Genomic DNA, 21,030 nt, shown 5'->3' on the forward strand with positions numbered 1-21,030 from the left:
GGAGGTCGTTCACATATATTAAGAACAGAGGGGGACCCATGACTGAACCCTGTGGAACACCTAATGTAATTTCACCCCAGTTAGATCAAGTGGCAAACTTATTTAAATCACTTGACCCATATAAGGAAACTTTTTGCTTCCTGTTCTGTAGGTATGACTTAAACCACTCATATGCTATTTCATTTATGCCATAGAATTGTAGTTTCTGTAACACAATGTCAGGGTCAGAGCGAGCTTTCTGTGTGTTGGAGTTCATGAAATGGCCTCCCCGATCACCAGATCTCACTCCGTGTGACTTTTTTCGGCGGGAACACATCGAAGATCTGGTGTACGTACCGCCTCTACCACGTGATGTAGCAGAGCTCCGGGAAAGAGTACGGGAAGCGACTGCCACAGCCGATGATGCCATGCTGGGATGGGTATGGCAAGAATTCGATTACCGTATTGATGTCTGCCGGGTCACTAACGGTTCGCATACCGAATATTTGTAAAAAAAAAACTTTCAGAGTTTCTCTTCAAAATGTAATATGCGTGACATCTGCACAATGTTTAGTTCTTGTGCAACAAATAATTGAAAGTGTTCCCAGACTTTATGTACACCCAGTATAGTTTACTTTCCCAACAACCCTACAGAAGTCTAGCCAGTGAAGTGTATTGAGTAGGAAACACGTCCTAACTTTGAGACAAACACCGACGAAAATTTAGTTAGAGTAATAATTATAAATTAACCCACCTGGCATATCGCCCCGTTACAGCTAGCATACCTAGGAATAACACTCGATCATACCGTCAAGCACAATGATCACAGAATAGATTTTGATGAGATGGTGCTGGAGCACATAAACTTGCTTGTGAAATGCACACCAATGAATCCAGCAGCCATGACATTTGTTGTTATACCAATAGAAAACTAAATATTAATTTCGGGCTATTAGTTTACTATATCATAGAAATCAATTTAGGATCCTCTGTCATATGTATAATTTTGACCAGAAAGGTATCAGACAGCCTCTATAGTTTTCCTGCGTCACTATCCGAGTGATATCGAGAGGGGTTGCGCAATGGTTAGCACACTGGATTCGCATTCGGGAGGACGTTCGGCCATCCAGATTAAGTTTTCGTGATTTCCCTAAACGGCTTCAGGAAAATGCCGGGATGCTCTTTTGAAAGGGCACGGCCTGTTTCCTTCCCCATCCTTGACACAATCCGAGCTTGTGCTTCATCTCTAATGACATCAGTGTTGATGGGACATTAAACCCAATCTTCCTACCTTTATTCGTGTGACAACATCAGCAGTAGCGTTCTAAAACTACAGCAGGCTACTGTAGAAATCTATTTTGCTTGCTTTAGTGTTTGCTTTAGTATGCAATCAGTATCTTACTAGATTCCCCTAGAAACAGGAAACAGTGAACTGTCTAGAAAATTAGTGAGAGTATTTGAAGGACTGTGTAACCTAAGGAACTTTTTTGTTCTACATATATATCCTCCTGTTTGTTATTAAAAAATAAACAGTATTTATAGCAAAATTGAAATTATCAACTTTAATTCAGATTTTATTCGAGAAGTGTTGATTTGTAACGTTAAACAGAGGGATATTGTAGTAAAAATAAAAAACAATAGACATTTACCACACAGCTCTAGGAAACGTAATTTTCAAAAAAAAAGCAAAATTTTTAAAAAACGCAAAACAAAAGCATAGCAAATATCGCATCAATACTTTGTTGAGTTACATAAAACATGTTTCTGTTATTCATAAACTACATCATACTTATAAATAATAACAGGCAAACTCTTTGATCATGATGAAGAACGTTCTACTGAGTACAAAATAACAGCAATAATGACGTAGATCTTCTTATGTTTGTGCGTGTGAAGTGTGCTTGCTTCAGAAGTACTTACGTTGGTTACATAAAGGTGCCGAAGTTACGCGATCAACTAATTGTTTATATTTTGTGAGGATATAAAGTACACAATATGCTAACACTGAAGTACGTGCTGTTCTAATTATGTGAAAAACAAACAAACGAAAAACAAAGAGGAGTCGTTGGCTCCGAGTTTGTCTCTCACAGATTCATTCATGTTTGTTTATTTATGTTTCTTTCCCTGTCAATGCTACCAGTTCTGTAGGTTATCCTACCATTTAATATGTCATTTATGTACTGTACCAAAACTATCGAACCGTACTTTTGGAAGAGCGCACTCCTAGGAAGCAGCTATGTAAGCAAGCTCTACAGAAACTCTTGTACTGTTAGCAGCTGTGCGAATACCCACCAGCTGGCGCCGATCAACAGGCGTGAGACGTAGTTTGTTTACACTCGCTGCCGTAACAGTGTGGAAACCTAACGAGGCTGAACGATGCTATGCTGTGTCATCCGACTGTAACTGGGTCAAGGCGCGTTAGTCTTGGAACTCGAAACAGAAACTGATGTAAATTTCTGGCCATTCGTAGTTACAAAACTTCTGTTACGCAATACTTTGACCAGGTGACTGATCGCATTCGGCCATGTCTATCTAGCGTCCTCTACATGTCATTTGTAACACGACTCAGAGAAACCGTTTATACAGCGTGTATACGATAAATTTTTACAACGTACCACAGATGATGGAATATCTGCGGTCTGTTAAGCCAGGAAACAACCTCAAATAGACCTACAAAAGCTACGTAAGCTTCACTGCAGAGATGACGGTTGACAGCGTCCCGGATGTGTTCCATGGCTTCAGATCAGACGAATCAGGTGGCCGAGACATTAAGGTGAGTTCATTACCATGCTTCTGAAACCACTTTAGTACATTCTGCTCATGTGACACAGATAGTTATCCTGCTCGAAGATGCCGTCGGTGTTGGGCAAGACACCATGCATGAATGGATGGAGGTAACCCGCCATGATGTTCACGTATTCCATAGTTATCACTGTGCCTTCGGTTACTAGCATAGGCCATCAGAAGCCCGTGGCAATGTCACTCATAGCGTCCGTGACACGGTTAGTGTTTCGAGCGGCCGTTCTGTGAGATGACAGAGTATCCACTCACTATCATCGACTTTCTGTAACAAGAAACATGGTTCACTCAAGAAGGCAACACGTTTCCATTTATACGTCCTCCATTCTTGGTAATTACGTACACACTTCAGTCGTAGTTAATGATTTCTTTGGGCGAGCATGAGAACAAGTAGGAATCGTCTGCTGCGAAGAACCATGCTCAGCTATTTGCGCTGAACTGCACACACCGCAGCACCTGTGTTTCCACCAGCATTTAACTCTGTGGCCAGATCAGCTACAGATCCCCGCCTGTCCTGCTTTACGGAGTGGCCAAACCTCCGACCTTCACGTTCTATTAGGAGAAGTGAACGCCCAACACCTTGTCGCCTACTCGTGTTCCCACCGTCCTTCAACGTCTTTCCATAGATGCACACGACTGCAGAACACCGACAGCCGACCAGTCTCACCGTTTCGGAGACATTCGTTCCTAGGAGGCAAGCCATAACAATCTGGCCTTTGAAGAAAGAGAAAATTCGACATCAGCTGTATTTGGGCACTAAAATAAATCCATTGGCTCCAAGTGAAAATTTGTGCCCGACCAGGATTCGAACACGGATTTTTCGCTTATGGCAAGAGGTAACCTTAACAATTTTGGCTATCCGAGTACGTTTCCCGTGCCACCCATATTCCGGTATGTGGCGCACTACACAATGTGCCCTGTCCATTACCCTTATTTGCTCACAGCCTCGCCTGATTCCCTGAAGAGATCGAACGAAGAGTACATCCACATTGAAGGTATCATTATTTGCAGACAAGGCGCATATATTTGAGTGTGGGGTGACTGTGCTCCTTCTGCACTCTTCGTTCGACCTCTTGTGGGAACCAGGTGAAGCAGCGAGCAGTGAGGATAACGGACAGGGGACACTAGGTATGTAGTACGCCACATTTGGAAATAAATCTGATCATTGTCAAATTCGCATATTATGTCAGCGCATTTCGAAATTTGTGGCCCGTTTATCATCATTCATCTCTGCTTTGCTTATACAGGGTGGTCCATTGATAGTGACCGGGCCAAATATCTCACGAAAAAAGCATCAAACAAAAAGACTACAAAGAATGAAAATCGTCTAGCTTCAAGGGGAAACCAGATGGCGCTATGGTTGGCCCGCTACACGACGCTGCCATAGGTCAAACGAATATCAACTGCGTTTTTTAAAATAGGAACCACCATTTTTATTACATATTCGTGTAGTACGTTAATAAATATGAATGTTTTAGTTGGACCACTTTTTTCGGTTTGTGATAGATGGCGCTACAATAGTCACAAACGTATAAGTACGTCGTTTCACGTAACATTCCGCCAGTGCGGACGGTATTTGCTTCGTGATACAGTACCCGTGCTAAAATGGACCGTTTACCAATTACGGAAAAGGTCGATATCGTGTTGATGTATGTCTATTACGATCACAATGCCCAACGGGAGTGTGCTATGTATGTGGTGTCACCGCCAGACACCACACTTGCTAGGTGGTAGCCTTTAAATCGGCCGCGGTCCGTTAGTATACGTCGGACCCGCGTGTCACCACTATCAGTGATTGCAGACCGAGCGCCGCCTCACGGCAGGTCTAGAGAGACTTCCCAGCACTCGCCCTAGTTGTACAACCGACTTTGCTAGCGATGGTTCACTGACAAAATACGCTCTCATTTGCCGAGACGATAGTTAGCATAGCCTTCAGCTACGTCATTTGCTACGACCTAGCAAGGCGCCAGTACCAGTTACTATTGATACTGTAATCATGTACCGTCAAGAGCGACGCTCATCATTAATGGATTAAAGTTAAGTATTCCACCAGCTACGTCCATTTTTCTAAAGTCTAATTTCTTTGTCCTGTTTCAGACCTCACGCCAGCCTGCGTGAGCTAAAATGCGTGCCTTTCGGCTTCCACTAATAGTACGGTGTTGGCTCTCCTGCCAACCCACAACAGTGTATGCTGCTCGGTATCCTGGACGACATCATCCAAGTGTCCTGACCGTTCGCCGGATAGTTACGTTATTGAAGGAAAAAGGAAGTGTTCAGCCATATGTGAAACGTCAGCCATGACCTGCAACAAATGATAACGCCCGAGTAGGTGTTTTAGCTGCTGTCGCGGCCAATCCGCACATCAGTAGCAGACAAATTGCGCGAGAATCGGGAATCTCAAAAATGTGGTGTTGAGAATGCTACATCAACATCGATTGCACCCGTACCACATTTCTATGCACCAGGAATTGCATGGCGACGACTTTCAACGTCGTGTACAGTTCTGCCACTGGGCACAAGAGAAATTACGGGAAGATGACATATTTTTTGCACGCGTTCTATTTAGCGACGAAGCGTCATTCACCAACAGCGGTAACGTAAACCGGCACAATATGCACTATTGGGCAACGGAAAATCCACGAAAGTTGAAGGATATTTGCCATCGTGATCCACCGACAACGCCTGACAACATGTGTCAGCGCATTGTCAATGCATGTGCGAACATTACGGAAGGCGAACTACTCGCTGTTGAGAGGATTGTCGTTACACGTATTGTCAAATGCTTTGAGGTTGACGGACATCATAATGAGCAACTATTGCATTAATGTGGTATTTACAGGTAATCAAGCTGTAACAGCATGCGTTCTCAGAAATGATAAGTTCACAAAGGGACATGTATCACATTGGAATAATGAAATAAAATGTTCAAACGTACCTACGTTCTGTATTTTAATTTAAAAAACCTACCTGTTACCAACTGTTCGTCTAAAATTGTGAGCCATATGTTTGTGACTATTACAGCGCCATCTATCATAAAGCGAAAAAAGTGGTCCAACTAAAATATTCATATTTCCTTACATACTACACGAATATGTAATAAAAAAAGGGGTTCCTATTTTTAAAAAAAAACGCAGTTGATATCCGTTTGACATATGGCAGCGCCGTCTAGCGGGCCAACCATAGCGCCATCTGGTTTCCCCCTTCAAGCTAGACAAGTTTCGTTCTTTGTAGTTTTTTCGTTTGACGCCTATTTCGTGAGATATTTGTTCCGGTCACGATCAATGGACCGCCCTGTGTACTTTCATTGCCGCGTCATGTCCTCGCAATGCCACCAGGTATTCAGTTCTCGCGCTGGGTAGTGGTTTCAAATTTTCGCTCATCAGCGTGCAGGGGTGGACAAAAATATGAAAACATCAAAAACATTACCATGCCCAATACGGTGTAGGCAAACCTCTGGTTTTCAGTCGTCTCAGAATGGATAAATTCAGGTCCTGTGTGGTTTTCACGTGAATCCTGTGTCATTCTCCCAGCAAAATAGTGGCAAGTGCAGCTCAGGGTGATGGTGGACAGCGATGATGGTGGACAGTGATCACGCACCCTTCTCTAGAAAATAGACCGTGATCACGCACCCTTCTCTAGAAAATAGACCACAAGGTCTCAGTACCATTGAGATGCGGTGACTGCGGCGGACGAGAGAGACTCGACAATTCATCCCCGTGCTTACAAAACCAGTCCTGGACGGTGTGAATTCTGTCAGCAGTTGCGTTGTCGTCTTGGAACACAGCATCACCATTGTGGAACAATCATTTTGCCATGGGATAGACCTGATCAACCAAAATTGAAACATAGCCCCTTGCAGTAGTGCAACCTTGCAGAGTAACCATGGAGCCCATGGAAGTCCACAATCTGGCTGCCCAAATAATTCACTCTTTGGATGTAAAATCGGCCAGACGTTGGATATAGTGTGACGTAACGACATTGTCGCATTGCTCCACAGTCTCGGTTTTATGGCTTCGGCAGCACGTTTTCCTGTTGCGAGCATTTGTACCACTGATAAGTAGTTATGGGATTCTTCGCCTTGCAATTCCCAGCTCATGGAGCTCCGTCAATTTTGTTTGGTGCTGACAGGGTTGGTGAGGTTTGCAGTGACTTTTGCAGCTGTTTTCCTCTTATTTTGCGTCTCAGTCTTCTTAAATGACTGTTTCTCACGATCACTCAGCACACCCTTTCGTCCTCGTTACGACTTAACGGATGATTTTTTTCTGTTTTCCCTATACGAGGTATAAATCTTCGATCCGGTACCTCTTGGAACGCCGAACACTTAAACTACCTTGGTTACGTAAGCAGTCACCATATGAGAACCAACAATTTGACACTTGTACGTTTTGTGACCATTATACAGCTGCCATTTGTGGTTAAATACAACAGCGAAACCTGCTCGCTTGGCTAGCAGCTGCATTTATGTTGAAGCATGCAATTCTCGCGGTGGTCCCATATTTTCGTCCAACCCATGTAGCTGGCAAAGCACAAATGCTAGCAAGCAGTATGATGATAATTTATTGACGGGACAGTGTATAAATTACGTTGCTGTGCTTTGCTTGTTTTTTGTTAATGCTCGGCTGTTTCATATTTTATAGAGTGCCCTTCTTGATGGGGTACGATGAATTAATTAACCAACCCCGCCAACCGCGAACAGTGCTCTTACATAAGTTGTGGCCGTGGTATAAAGGTTGACCGCTACAAGCTCATGGCATCATTCGTCAGTTCACCTGATGATAACAACGACATCTGTTGTCGAAATACTGTGCATGTTTGCTGCAATAATTACAGTAAATCCCGATTATGTTAGTCCTTCGAAAGGAATTAGAAGTTTGGCCATGAGCACACGCTTTCGAAGGAATCATACTACGTTTCATTATCTAAAAGGTTATGTTTTGACAAGATACAGAATTTAAGTCAACGGGGATCGAACCAGTGTTATTTGAGTTGCAAAGTGAAACTGCAGTTTTGTAAATCAAACAATCACCAGCCTAATTAGGCAAAATGTTTCCAAGTAAATATACTCTTAATCAAGAAAACCGACTACTGTATATGACAACTTTAAATTGCAACCTGTTTTGTAAATCGGATACGTAACAATAGCCCAGTCTAGCTAGTATTTGAAAAGTAACTATTCACGAGCAACACAGACAAAAGCTTCAAATATTCTGGAAATAGACTGTGGCTCACTAACGCATATATTCTGTTTCAGAGCAAGAAAGATAATTTTCCTTACACAGCACCACTTAATAAGGGAGGAGCACAGTTAATTTCAACATGAGGAGGCTTTAAAATTTTGCTGTGGAGAGACAAATAGTTATCAAATTGTTATTCTCACTAATATCATTACTATTTGTTTTCAAGGGGAACACACAAGCGATTGAACTATATAGAATATAAGTGAAGCATAGGGAGCCTGAGTTTGTTACGAGTCCACTAACTTATAGCCAGTTATGTTTATCATAACGGAAATGTCTCTAGAGTGATTACATCACCTCATAAAAACAATCCTGTACGAATTACTGAAATACTTGTTGAACATTAAGAGGGGGCTCAGGGACTGCACTGTATGTTAACTGGGCATAGTGCAAACACTTCTGACCAGGCATAGTAAAGACGCATACACAAATGGAAATATTAGTATAAAAGCGGTTTTGCAAACCTGCAAAGTACAGAATATTTGTGTTGGCGCTTACACTGTAATAACCTATAAATATTGCTATTAATCATAACTCCATTCTATTACAACAATACTGAGCAAAGCTTTTGATTGGAGTGAAGGTTGAATAACGTAATTAGGTCTGGGTTGTTTTGGGATAAGGAGACCAGACAGCGAGGTCATCGGTCTCATCGGATTACGGAAGGACAGGGAAGGAAGTCGGCCGTGCCCTTTGAAAGGAACCATCCCGGCATTTGCCAGGAGAGATTTAGGGAAACCACGGAAAACCTAAATCAGCAGGGCCGGACGGGGGATTGAACCGTCGTCCTCCCGAATGTGAGTCCACTGCGCAACGTAATTAGGCCTTGTTCTTAGCAATTATTCTTTTGCAGTACTTACACTGAACTTGTGGAGCATACAAAGAAAACTGACAATGGCCGTGAGAGCGGTGTGCTGACCACATGCCCCTCCACATCCGCTTCCCGTGATGCCTATCGGGAAAGGGATCACACGGCGGTCGGTCGGTACCGTTGGGCCTTCCTAGGTCGGTTCAGACGGAGTTTAGTTTTTTAGTTCATTAGAAACCGGGCACTCGAAATAGGTTTAGCACTAGGAATAGGAACTTGTCCAGGTGAATGAGCTAGGAATAAATCAGTGTTCTTGAGACAAAATTGAAATTGAGTTACTTTGCAATTTAAGCAGCTTATTGGTCCAGGCACATAAATACAATAATAAACTTTACTTCTAGTGCAGGTGGTGGTGGTGGTGGTGGTGGTTGTCGTGATAGTGGTGGTGGTAACACAAGTATGACGTCATCATGCTTTATCCTGGCTCTTGATGATGTGAAATTGCTCTATAAATTATCGTCTTGGCGCCGGAATGTTATGATTCAGAGCAAACCAATGACCTAATAGCCAATATACATCCACATCAGGCATGATTACCTCAATCTTGCCGCTACCCTTGCCTCCTTTAGCAATGAAGATGTTCTCCGTTTGCTAGCCGAGCACCGACTATCTCTCTCACAAAGACTACTTGCAGTACTTCGCGCCAAGCCACCTTCCCCTTTCTCGCCTCCACAGGTCGTTGCGGAGGCACTTCCTTCCGAATTTTAAATCTGTATAACCAACGTACCCTAAACATGAACAAATTTCTTACATGACATTTTAACCTATTCACATTATAAAAGAACATTATTTTGAAAGTTACACTGACAAATTAATTCTTGTTAAATAACTTTACAGAAAATAAGAACAATTACTTACATACATCATGAATCAAAGAACATAATAACATGGAGCAAAAACAATCAATATCGACCATAGGTATTACGCAATGATCCGGCATTTCTCTCGGGAACTTTTTCTTCATTCTAAATATGGCTTGAGACATTCCCGTAAATCATTCTCAACAAATTCCGAGCCGATCCTTCAATAATAACCCGGAGACCAATTCCAGCCATTCTTATTCTCTGATCGATATATTGCTTCACCACTACAGGCGAAGCTGTCGCATTAAAAGGTAACAGGCAGGAAGGGCGGACCCCCCCCCCCCCCCCCCCCTCTCGGAATCCCCTATTGTGCGCCAACAGTTCCTTCGCTTCGCTCAAAGGTGAACTCCAATGCGAGCAATGCTTTCTGGCGGGCTCCTCCAGGTTGCGAGATAAATCCCCGTGACATTTATTCCTCGCGCTGCAGAAAAGGTCGCTCGCTAGGGACTATAGGGCGCTGCGCGTGATGTCGGATCGTATGAATGCCTCAGGGCAGCCTTTGTGACCTGCTTACTGCTGGCAAGTGAAATGTTACACCGCCCACCTGGAAATCCTATAGTAATGTGCCAATAGACGTGTGTACATTTTCTGCAGGTTCTGCTTCAGAGGTTTGATTAACTTTTAAAATGACGCCATGTGAGAGCTTTAGCTGGCGTTAATTCTTTAATAAGCGACCGATTTTGATCAAAGACCATTTTCCAGCACAGCTTCGGTTACAATGCAATACAGTGACGTCAAAAATTAGCACAAAATCAATACGTCAACAGCAAATTATATATGGAGCAAACATGCCCATGATGTAGAATACGTTAGAGGGAGCTGCCCCAGTGGCAGAGACTTTTACAAGATCCGTATGAACAGATTAAAATAAAACTGTTTCGTGGTGAAAATGCACGACGCTAATACCAAAAACTCACAAAAATAAGTCATTTTAATACTATTAATTATATTTTTTTTAAATGTCTGTAAAGATATTCTTCAACACTGATCCCAACGCCGGACGCACGGTATGAGAACCAAAACATTGCAAACTTAACACACACAAAAAATTAAAATATAACAGTAATATCTCCCGGGTTCGATTCCCAGGGGTCAGGGATTTTCTCTGCCTCGTGATGACTGGCTGTTGTGTGATGTTATTAGGTTAGTTAGGTTTAAGTAGTTCTAAGTTCTAGGGGACTAATGACCATAGATGTTAAGTCCCATAGTGCTCAGAGCCATTTGAACCATTGAACAGTAATATCAACGTTGTTACAAGCATTCAAAATAACCATTCATTGTTCTCTTTTGAAACGTTCTCCTCTTTGAAGGCTGGTACAGTAGCTACACGGTAAGGAAAATTCGGAATTCCGCTTGACGAAACCTAGAAAAAATTGTTGTCTGCGGTTTTCTTGTTCCTGTTGAATTGAAACGTTCCGGTTAACCATAAACTGATTTTTGTTTAGTTTTAAGGCAAGAAACAGTTATCTAAATGCTTAAGATGTTTGAGTAGCTCATTTTCCAGTTCACCAGTGAAAGTGTCTTCGCCAAGTAGGTAACACTGTTGCACATTCTCCTCTTCTTAATGGGAGCTACACTTCTTCCTAATCAACACTTAGAGGCCGAAATGTGTTCTTCTGGTCCCTTGACGCTGAATTTTCCTGATAATACGCCATATTTTTACGTTGTCTTTTCATCCCATTTTGATTTCTATGAAACTGCCATGCTCACAATAATCCCTGAAAAATCAAAGACAGCTTCAGTATGTTTGTCTGTGGAACTAGTTCTCTGTCAGAGACTGAGGCCAACACGCTAGGTTTTAGAAGATTTACTGCTATTCAGATCGAGATAACTAACAAAGGAACGCATTCTAATTCTTAATTCACGCACGTTACAATTGTTTCATTAACTCTACCAAAAGAGGTTCCGAAATTCCCATGAAAAATATCTGCGAAGCGTTAGTAACAGTGCACGCTCACTTAAGAACGGATTTCTCACCACTGGGCAAAGGCAAAAGGAAAGTGGCGTGAGAAACAACAAATGGGCGTGTTGCTCTACAATTGCAGAACTGTCGGCTTCTGTTATCTAACATGCAAATTGGTAGACCAAACCAGTCTGGTGCTGGAGCCTGTGTGGTGGTGAGCAAGCTCGATTAACGTTTACGTATTCTGTGTCATATGAGCATGTTTACTCTTACACAGCTTCCTGTTGAGTTTTTGCTTGTGCTCCTTTTTTGAAATTATTGCATTCCGATAGCTCTTGTTGTTAACCCAAGCCGTACTTCAAAGTAGTCATTGACCGGAACCGGACACTTATTAAAGAATACTTTTAAGAGCAGCTTAAGGATTTACATGTCATTTTTAAAGCATATGTGCATTTTCTTGGTTCTACAGGTTTAAAACGTCTAGCTACCTAGTATTACGAAAACGAACAGGCATTTCTACGACGGTAAGTCAGAGAAAAACCGTAAATGTATGACAGAACAGACAAAAATGGCACCAGACGCCTGTACGTTGGTAAGCTTATCCGCAGTAATACGACGCATAATCATTCAATGGCAGCGCCGAGTCTCTAGACCACTATATATGCGTCACGTTTAGGGTCAAAACCACTCGAAACGCTCCGTGGGTGCTAATAAAAATTTGAATGAGGCTGATGTCTGTCTTAATTTGTCTTTTATTATAAACAACCACCGATTTGTATAGAACGGTCGTCTATCGACGAAACAAAATCAATCAGAAATCCTTATTATAAATGCCTCCAATTGATCCACAAATTTCGGTGAAATGCCAGATATTTGTAACATGGTGCCACAATATTTCTATGCAGAGTACTGTGGCTATCTTAATATGAATACCGAACCCAAGATGACTAGAAAATTCTGCGTCGAAATACCGTGGCAGAAAATTACAAAGGTCCGGAGGTTCAGCCGAAATTTCATGGACATTCTACACGCCGGGAAGTTTTTAAATTCCACATGTTTCTGCTTTTACACACACATATCTCCCTCCGTAGTTGAGTGTTCAGAGTGTCATGAAGAAGGTTCTAGAAATTCATCTATAAGGTTTTCGTACAATAAAGGAATATTAGTTTTTCATTACTACAAATAAACACTATGAAATGCGGCATCAGTTTATGTAGAGGTAAAATTATAGCTCATAATACGGATTAGTAGCGCCTCAAAGTATATATAATGCGTTCTTCATTATAGCATCCAAGAAACGAAAGACATTAGAGATACAACTACCCAAAGATGGCATCCCGTACGAAAAATATTACCATGAAATAACATAATCTCCTGCGAAACTAAAGAGAAAGACTACTGTCGCTATATATATATATATATATATATATATATATATATATATATATATATATATATATATATGTGTGTGTGTGTGTGTGTGTGTGTGTGTGTGTGTGTGTGTGTGTGTGTGTGTGTGTGTGTGTGTGTGTAGGCATGGTGTATACCGTGGACAGAAAAAAAACGTCACTGTATGCCCTACAAATTTGAAATATAAGCTCCTGGAATCAGACGTTTATTCCATCGTATTCATCTTATTGTGTCCTATTAACAATATGAAATGTTGTGAGAGTGTGAAAAGAGAACTTCATATATGCGTGGATTACAGTTATAGAAATAAATCCTTCTTTGGTATCTACAGTGTCTGTCTCGAGAGAAAAATTACATTTATAGGTTCAGAACCAGGCTTACGCAGGTACTGCTGCTCTTGGTACATAGGCAATCGGAAACCATCCACTTCGTTCTACACTTATGTATACGCATCACTTACTCGTGCCCAACATACAGCTGCTCGGGCTTCAGCAAAGACAATTTCCTCTGTTGCTTCGAATGTAGTTTCGTAGCTGTAAGTGTGTCCATTAGCACTACGACTTCTACCTCACCGTTATGCAACACGCACTGTGCATCAGTTGTGCGGGCTGCCTAAACGGCAGTGGACTGAGCTACGCGACCACTTCCATAGAGTAATGTTTGACAATAAAGATAATAATCAAACTGTTAATGGAGTGAATAGTAAATTAAAGACGGAACGACTTTTAAAATTTTCGTTTACTTTATGAGCTGCATAAAGAATGATTTACTTCTGATCTACATAACGAATTTTTGAATAACAAGTGAATTGAAAGAGTGGATGCTATAGGTGTTCTGACATCGAGTCAATTAGATCACACAAATACTGTCAGTATGTTCGAATGAACAAGCCTAGAACCGAACCAGAAAAATAACAATAACGTTCGGTGACTAGTTTTACTTAATTGTAATTCGTTTTAGGAGAAACTCAATCTTTCCAGAATACTTTGTGAATTGACTGGAGGTTTCATATCGTGAATTCTTTAAAAGATTGTGTTTCTGATGCGCCGCCATTCACTCTCGGCTAGACATACCATTGTACTGTATTGTATTGTATGTTAACCGGGGACCTAGAAATGACGGAGAGGCTCCGTCCCTGCCGCAGCCCGGTTAAAGGAGCTACAGTCTGGAACCGCACGACCGCTACGGTCGCAGGTTCGAATCCTGCTTCGGGCATGGATGTGTGTCATGTCCTTAGGTTAGGTAGGTTTAAGTAGTTCTAAGTTCTAGGGGACTTATGACCACAGCAGTTGAGTCCCATAGTGCTCAGAGCCATTTGAACCATTTGAACCCTGCCGCAGCCGCAGTGGTCCACAACCCCACGACGACTACCGCAGTCCACTTCACCCCTCCACCCCCCCACACCGAACCCAGGGTTATTGTGCGGTTCGGCCCCCGGTAGATCCCCCAGGGAACGTCTCACACCAGACGAGTGTAACCCCTACGTTTGCGTGGTAGAGTAATGGTGGTGTACGCGTACGTGGAGAACTTGTTAGCGCAGCAATCGCCGTCATAGTGTAACTGAGGCGGATTCGTGTCGGGGACCAAGCGCTCGTTCCCGGCCTGAAAGCCAGACATACCATTACTATACGCACGATATAACTTGGCGCTCTTTCTAGGGCATGCTGAGAGCGTAAGCACGCTATCTTCGCCTAAGACAGGAGCTACTGCTGCATGAGAACAGATATGTTGGAGGAATGCCCCTCCTCCTACTTGCCTCCTTGAAAGGCAGGCAGGACGCTGGAATCAACATCCAACTTCGCGTTCACAGTGCCTACTACAATTATATATTGCTACTTTTTTTTTTTTTAGGCATCAGACTTCTGACTGGTTTGATACGGCTCGCCACGAATATTGCTACAATGCGCTGTATTGTCCCCTACCTCAGTTACATCGGCCAGAAAAAATCCATCCGTCCTGAAGTGATCCGACCTTCACCGATACCTTCGCAGCCATAAAAGTGCCAAGTTATATTCTGCATAGGATACCTTTATAGAAAACGTGTAGTGTCGAGGATGTATGATTATGTAATAACTATCAGTAGTTTGCTTGGCTGCCACGAGGCTTCGACAGATGAACAACATACGGAACAAAATCCACATACTGGCGAAGCAGCAGCTTATGCCATTGCTAAATGATGAATCAAACTCATATCACTTAAAATGATACCATATGTAGACCAAACAATTTTACAAAGTGCAACAACTAACATTACGCCCTGCTTCTCTAGCTGTTTTTTTATAGTTTACGTTGTCGTTGTTGTCATCAGTTCGAAGACTGATTGACAAACCCTTGGCGACCCTGTACAATTTTTAGCTATTAGTTTACTCATACTGAGTGTGAAGGGGCGATCTGTGTTTACTTTCCTAGGAGAAGAAAAACTTCTTAACCAAGATCGTAATAAAACACTATATTGTGGATAACCGGTTTAATAAACTACACTACTGGCCATTAAAATTGATACACCAAGAAGAAATGCAGATGATAAACGGATATTCATTGGACAAACATATCATATTAGAACTGATATGTGATTACATTTTCACGCAATTTGGGTGCATAGTTCCTGAGGAATCAGTGCCCAGAACAACCACCTCTGGCCTTGATACGCCTGGGCATTGAGTCAAACAGAGCTTGGATGGCGTGTACAGGTACAGCTGCCCATGCAGCTTCAACACAATACGAGTAGAGACTGGCGTAATGTAACGAGCCAGTTGCTCGGCCACCATTGACCAGACGTTTTCAATTGGTGAGAGATCTGGAGAACGTGCTGGCCAGAGCAGCAGTCGAACATTTTCTGTATCCAGAAAGGCCCGTACAGGACCTGCAACATGCGGCCGTGCATTATCCTGCTGAAATGTATGGTTTCGCGGGTCGTAACACATCTGAAATGCAACGTCCACTGTTCAAAGTGCCGTCAATGCGAACAAGAGGTGACCGAGACGTGTAACCAATGGCACCCCATACCATCACGCCGGGTGATACGCCAGTATGGCGATGACGAATACACGCTTCCAATGTGCGTTCACCGCCATGTCGCCAAACACGGATGCGACCATCATGATGCTGTAAACAGAACCTGGATTCATCCGAAAAAATGACGTTTTGCCATTCGTGCACCCAGGTTCGTCGTTGAGTACACCATCGCAGGCGCTACTGTCTGTGATGCAGCGTCAAGGAGAACCGCAGCCATGGTCACCGAGCTGATAGTCCATGCTGCTACAAACGTCGTCGAACTGTTTGTGCAGATGGTTGTTGTCTTGCAAACGTCCCCGTCTGTTGACTCAGGGATCGAGACGTGGCTGCACGATCCGTCACAGCCATGCGGATAAGATGCCTGTCATCTCGACTGCTAGTGATACGAGACCTTTGGGATCCAGCAGGGCGTTCCGTATTACCCTCCTGAACCGACCGATTTCATATTCTGCTAACAGTCATTGGATCTCGACCAAGGCGACCAGCAATGTCGCGATACGATAAACCGCAATGGCGATAGGCTACAATCCGACCTTTATCAAAGTCGGAAACGGGATGATACGCATCTCTCCTACTTACACGAGGCATCACAACATCGTTTCACCAGGCAACGCCGGTCAGCTGCTGTTTGTGTATGAGAAATCGGTTGGAAACTTTCCTCATGTCAGCACGTTGTAGGTGTCGCCATCGGCGCCAACCTTGTGTGAATGCTCTAAAAAGCTAATCATTTGCGTATCACAGCATCTACTTCCTGTCGGTTAAATTTCGCGTCTGTAGCACGTCATCATCGTGGTGTAGCAATTTTAATGGCAAGTAGTGTAGTTCTACGTCTAGGGGACTGGTGACCTGAGATGTTAAGTCCCATAGTGCTTGGACCCATTTGAGCAACACACATGGTGGCAGGAAACGTTCTCCAAGCATTTGACAAGCCCTATCATCGGCTTGCCATAGAGCATGACGTGATTCATCACTGCAAACCACCTGTTTCACCCACAGTCCAGTGTCATCGCTCTTTACACCACCGTAAGCGTCGCTTAGCATTGATTCAGGAATGTGTGGCTTATGAGCGACTACTCGACCATTATACCCCGTTTTAAACTCCCACGCACAGTCATTCTCTTAGCTGGACTGCTGGTACCACTTTGGAAATCAAGAGTGATTCCTTCTGATAATTTCAAGTGATGTTTTACAACCACTCCCTGAAGTGCCCAAAAGTACATGAACTCTGCCTTGTTTTGTTTTAGCTATGGTTGTTTCTTTACGTTCGCGCTACACAACCACCTCATTAACAGTCGACATGGGTAGCTTCAGAAGGTTTGAAATGCGCCTGATTGCCTCACAGATGCTGCTTTATGATAGGGTGCTTTGTCCTGCTGAAACGAACAATTACCGTATCCGAATTGCTTCCTACTGTATGCGCTACACAATTCTGTAAAATGTGTTGACATTCACTCAAGTGACATGTAATGACTAGTCCAAGTTGGAAGTCAATGAACTCTTCTAAGTGTCCCTGTCGGCCGGGGTGGCGGAGCGGTTCTAGGCACTTCAGTCTGGAACCGCGCGACGGCTACGGTCGCAGGTTCGAATCCTGCCTCGGGCATGGATCTGTGTGATGTCCTTAGACTAGTTAGGTTTAATTAGTTCTAAGTTCTAGGCAACTGATGACTACAGATGTTAAGTCCCATAGTGCTCAGAGCCATTTTTTTGAGTGTCCCGTTCCGCTGTTGCTGCTTCTCTACTCACAACACAATACTCCAGGCCCTCTTTTACTAGGAGCGTTTTTTTAAATAATTACCTTTTTGAAATTAAAAAAAGACTCAATAATTTTATTTTTACATGAAAGCCTGTACCTTAATCTACGCACTGACGCCATTACAGCCTCATTCTTCCTTGTTTACGCTGTGTACTGAGTGTTTAAGATGCCTCCGGTAATCGTGAGTCCCGCCGAATGTGAAGTACGGGCTATTATAAGATTAATTAGTGCTAAAGGCCTAAAAGTGATCGATATTCATCGTGAGATCTGTGCAGTTAACGCAGAAAACATTATGAGTGATGGAATGGTAAGAAAGTGGGTGAGAGCATTTAGAGACGGCCGCACAAATGTGCACGCTGAACAACGGAGTGGGCGTCCTTCGGTCGTTAATAAAAGTTTGGTGCAGGAAGTGGGCAATAAGGTGAGAGAAAACAGACGCTATACGATTTCCTCCTTGCGGGATGACTTTCCTAATGTTTCTCGCATTGTTTTGTATGGCATTGTGACCGAGCACTTGAATTACCGAAAATTGTGCGCACGTTGGGTACCGAAAGTTTTGACGGATGTGCACAAAACCAAACGTTTAGACAGTGCATTCACTTTCCTTGAGCGGTACCACAACGACGGTAATGATTTCTTAAGCCAAATTGTTAGGGGCCTACGTCACACCAGAATCAAAGCAGCAGTCCATGGAAGTTGAGCAAAGGCATGGTTTTGCTGCAAGACAATTCCCGTCCGCGTGTGGCGAATCAGACCAAAAATCTCATCATATCTTTTCGATGGGAAACTATAGATCATCCTCCGATCTTGTGCCCAGTGACTACCATCTGTTCCTGCACTTGAAGAAACACCTGGGCGGTCAGTGTCTTCAAGACGACGACGAAGTTAAAACAGTGGTGATGCAGTGGTTAACAAGTCAGGCGGCAGACTTCTACGAGGAAGGTATTCAGAAACTGGTACAACGTTATGACAAGTGCCTCAATAATGACGGAAATTATGTAGAAAAGTAGATTAAGGTACAGGCTTTCGTGTAAAAATAAAATTATTGAGATATCTTAACACGTCTTTTTTTAAATTCGAAACGGTACTTACTTAAAAAAACACGTCTCATACACTCCTGGAAATGGAAAAAAGAACACATTGACACCGGTGTGTCAGATCCACCATACTTGCTCCGGACGCTGCGAGAGGGCTGTACAAGCAATGATCACACGCACGGCACAGCGGACACACCAGGAACCGCGGTGTTGGCCGTCGAATGGCGCTAGCTGCGCAGCATTTGTGCACCGCCGCCGTCAGTGTCAGCCAGTTTGCCGTGGCATACGGAGCTCCATCGCAGTCTTTAACACTGGTAGCATGCCGCGAGAGCGTGGACGTGAACCGTATGTGCAGTTGACGGACTTTGAGCGAGGGCGTATAGTGGGCATGCGGGAGGCCGGGTGGACGTACCGCCGAATTGCTCAAGACGTGGGGCGTGAGGTTTCCACAGTACATCGATATTGTCGCCAGTGGTCGGCGGAAGGTGCACGTGCCCGTCGACCTGGGACCGGACCACAGCGACGCACGGATGCACGCCAAGACCGTAGGATCCTACGCAGTGCCGTAGGGGACCGCACCGCCACTTCCCAGCAAATTAGGGACACTGTTGCTCCTGGGGTATCGGCGAGGACCATTCGCAACCGTCTCCATGAAGCTGGGCTACGGTCCCGCACACCGTTAGGCCTTCTTCCGCTCACGCCCCAACATCGTGCAGCCCGCCTCCAGTGGTGTCGCGACAGGCGTGAATGGAGGGACGAATGGAGACGTGTCGTCTTCAGCGATGAGAGTCGCTTCTGCCTTGGTGCCAATGATGGTCGTATGCGTGTTTGGCGCCGTGCAGGTGAGCGCCACAATCAGGACTGCATACGACCGAGGCACACAGGGCCAACTCCCGGCATCATGGTGTGGGGAGCGATCTCCTACACTGGCCGTACACCACTGGTGATCGTCGAGGGGACACTGAATAGTGCACGGTACATCCAAACCGTCATCGAACCCATCGTTCTACCATTCCTAGACCGGCAAGGGAACTTGCTGTTCCAACAGGACAATGCACGTCCGCATGTATCCCGTGCCACCCAACGTGCTCTAGAAGGTGTACGTCAACTACCCTGGCCAGCAAGATCTCCGGATCTGTCCCCCATTGAGCATGTTTGGGACTGGATGAAGCGTCGTCGTCTCACGCGGTCTGCACGTCCAGCACGAACGCTGGTCCAACTGAGGCGCCAGGTGGAAATGGCATGGCAAGCCGTTCCACAAGACTACATCCAGCATCTCTACGATCATCTCCATGGGAGAATAGCAGCCTGCATTGCTGCGAAAGGTGGATATACACTGTACTAGTGCCGACATTGTGCATGCTCTGTTGCCTGTGTCTATGTGCCTGTGGTTCTGTCAGTGTGATCATGTGATGTATCTGACCCCAGGAATGTGTCAATAAAGTTTCCCCTTCCTGGGACAATGAATTCACGGTGTTCTTATTTCAATTTCCAGGAGTGTATATTGGCGGGTCCGCTTCCCGTGTTATCTAGTAGTACATTCCGCATCACATAGTGGTGTGTGGGTACTTTTGATCAGATAGTGAACTTGTCACGACTTCAGGCCTCACACAAAAGTTAATTTAAATCAGCCTACGATGCGAGTTTCTGAGGTGGTGCTCGGTGTGAAGGTTAGTTAGGTTTAAGTAGTTCTAAGTTCTAGGGGACTGATGACCTCAGATGTTAAGTCCCATAGTGCTCAGAGCCATTTGAACCACTTTTTGCAGGAGCTTGCTGTGGCTGTCGCTGGCGGCGCTGGGGGCGAGCCTGCTGGTGGCGGTGGGCGGCGCCGACTACTCGGACCTGCGCGGGCCCTACTGCGCGACGCGCGGTACGCGGGGCACCTGCTGTCCCAACCGCCAGGACGACTGCTCCGTGCCCATCCTGGGCACGCTCTGCTACTGCGACGACTTCTGCAACCGCACCAACTCGGAGGACTGCTGCCCCGACTACTGGTCCTTCTGCAAGGGCATCATCCCGCCGCCGGAGCCCGTCCGCGGTGAGTAAACACCTTTTCGTCTCGACCCACTGCTCGTAACAAGTGAGTGTGCTGCAGAGCCCCTGCTGTTCTGACAAGGGAAGGACTGACTCGGCATATAGAAAAGTCAAAAAACCTTCGGTGAAATT

The 21,030-nt window shown here is 44.3% G+C and overlaps 1 protein-coding gene across 1 annotated transcript in view; it reads left to right on the forward strand.

The window, feature by feature from the left end:
* The window catches only part of LOC126416274 (tubulointerstitial nephritis antigen-like), a 544,598-nt gene that overhangs the window by 458,180 nt on the left and 65,388 nt on the right, over positions 1–21,030 (forward strand). Inside the window, exon 4 of the mRNA XM_050083911.1 lies at positions 20,631–20,902. Within this exon, the coding sequence (XP_049939868.1) occupies positions 20,631–20,902 (272 nt within the window). The remainder of the gene's footprint in view (positions 1–20,630; positions 20,903–21,030) is intronic.

Source organism: Schistocerca serialis, chromosome 8 (assembly GCF_023864345.2).
Source record: "Schistocerca serialis cubense isolate TAMUIC-IGC-003099 chromosome 8, iqSchSeri2.2, whole genome shotgun sequence".
NCBI lineage: Eukaryota > Metazoa > Arthropoda > Insecta > Orthoptera > Acrididae > Schistocerca > Schistocerca serialis.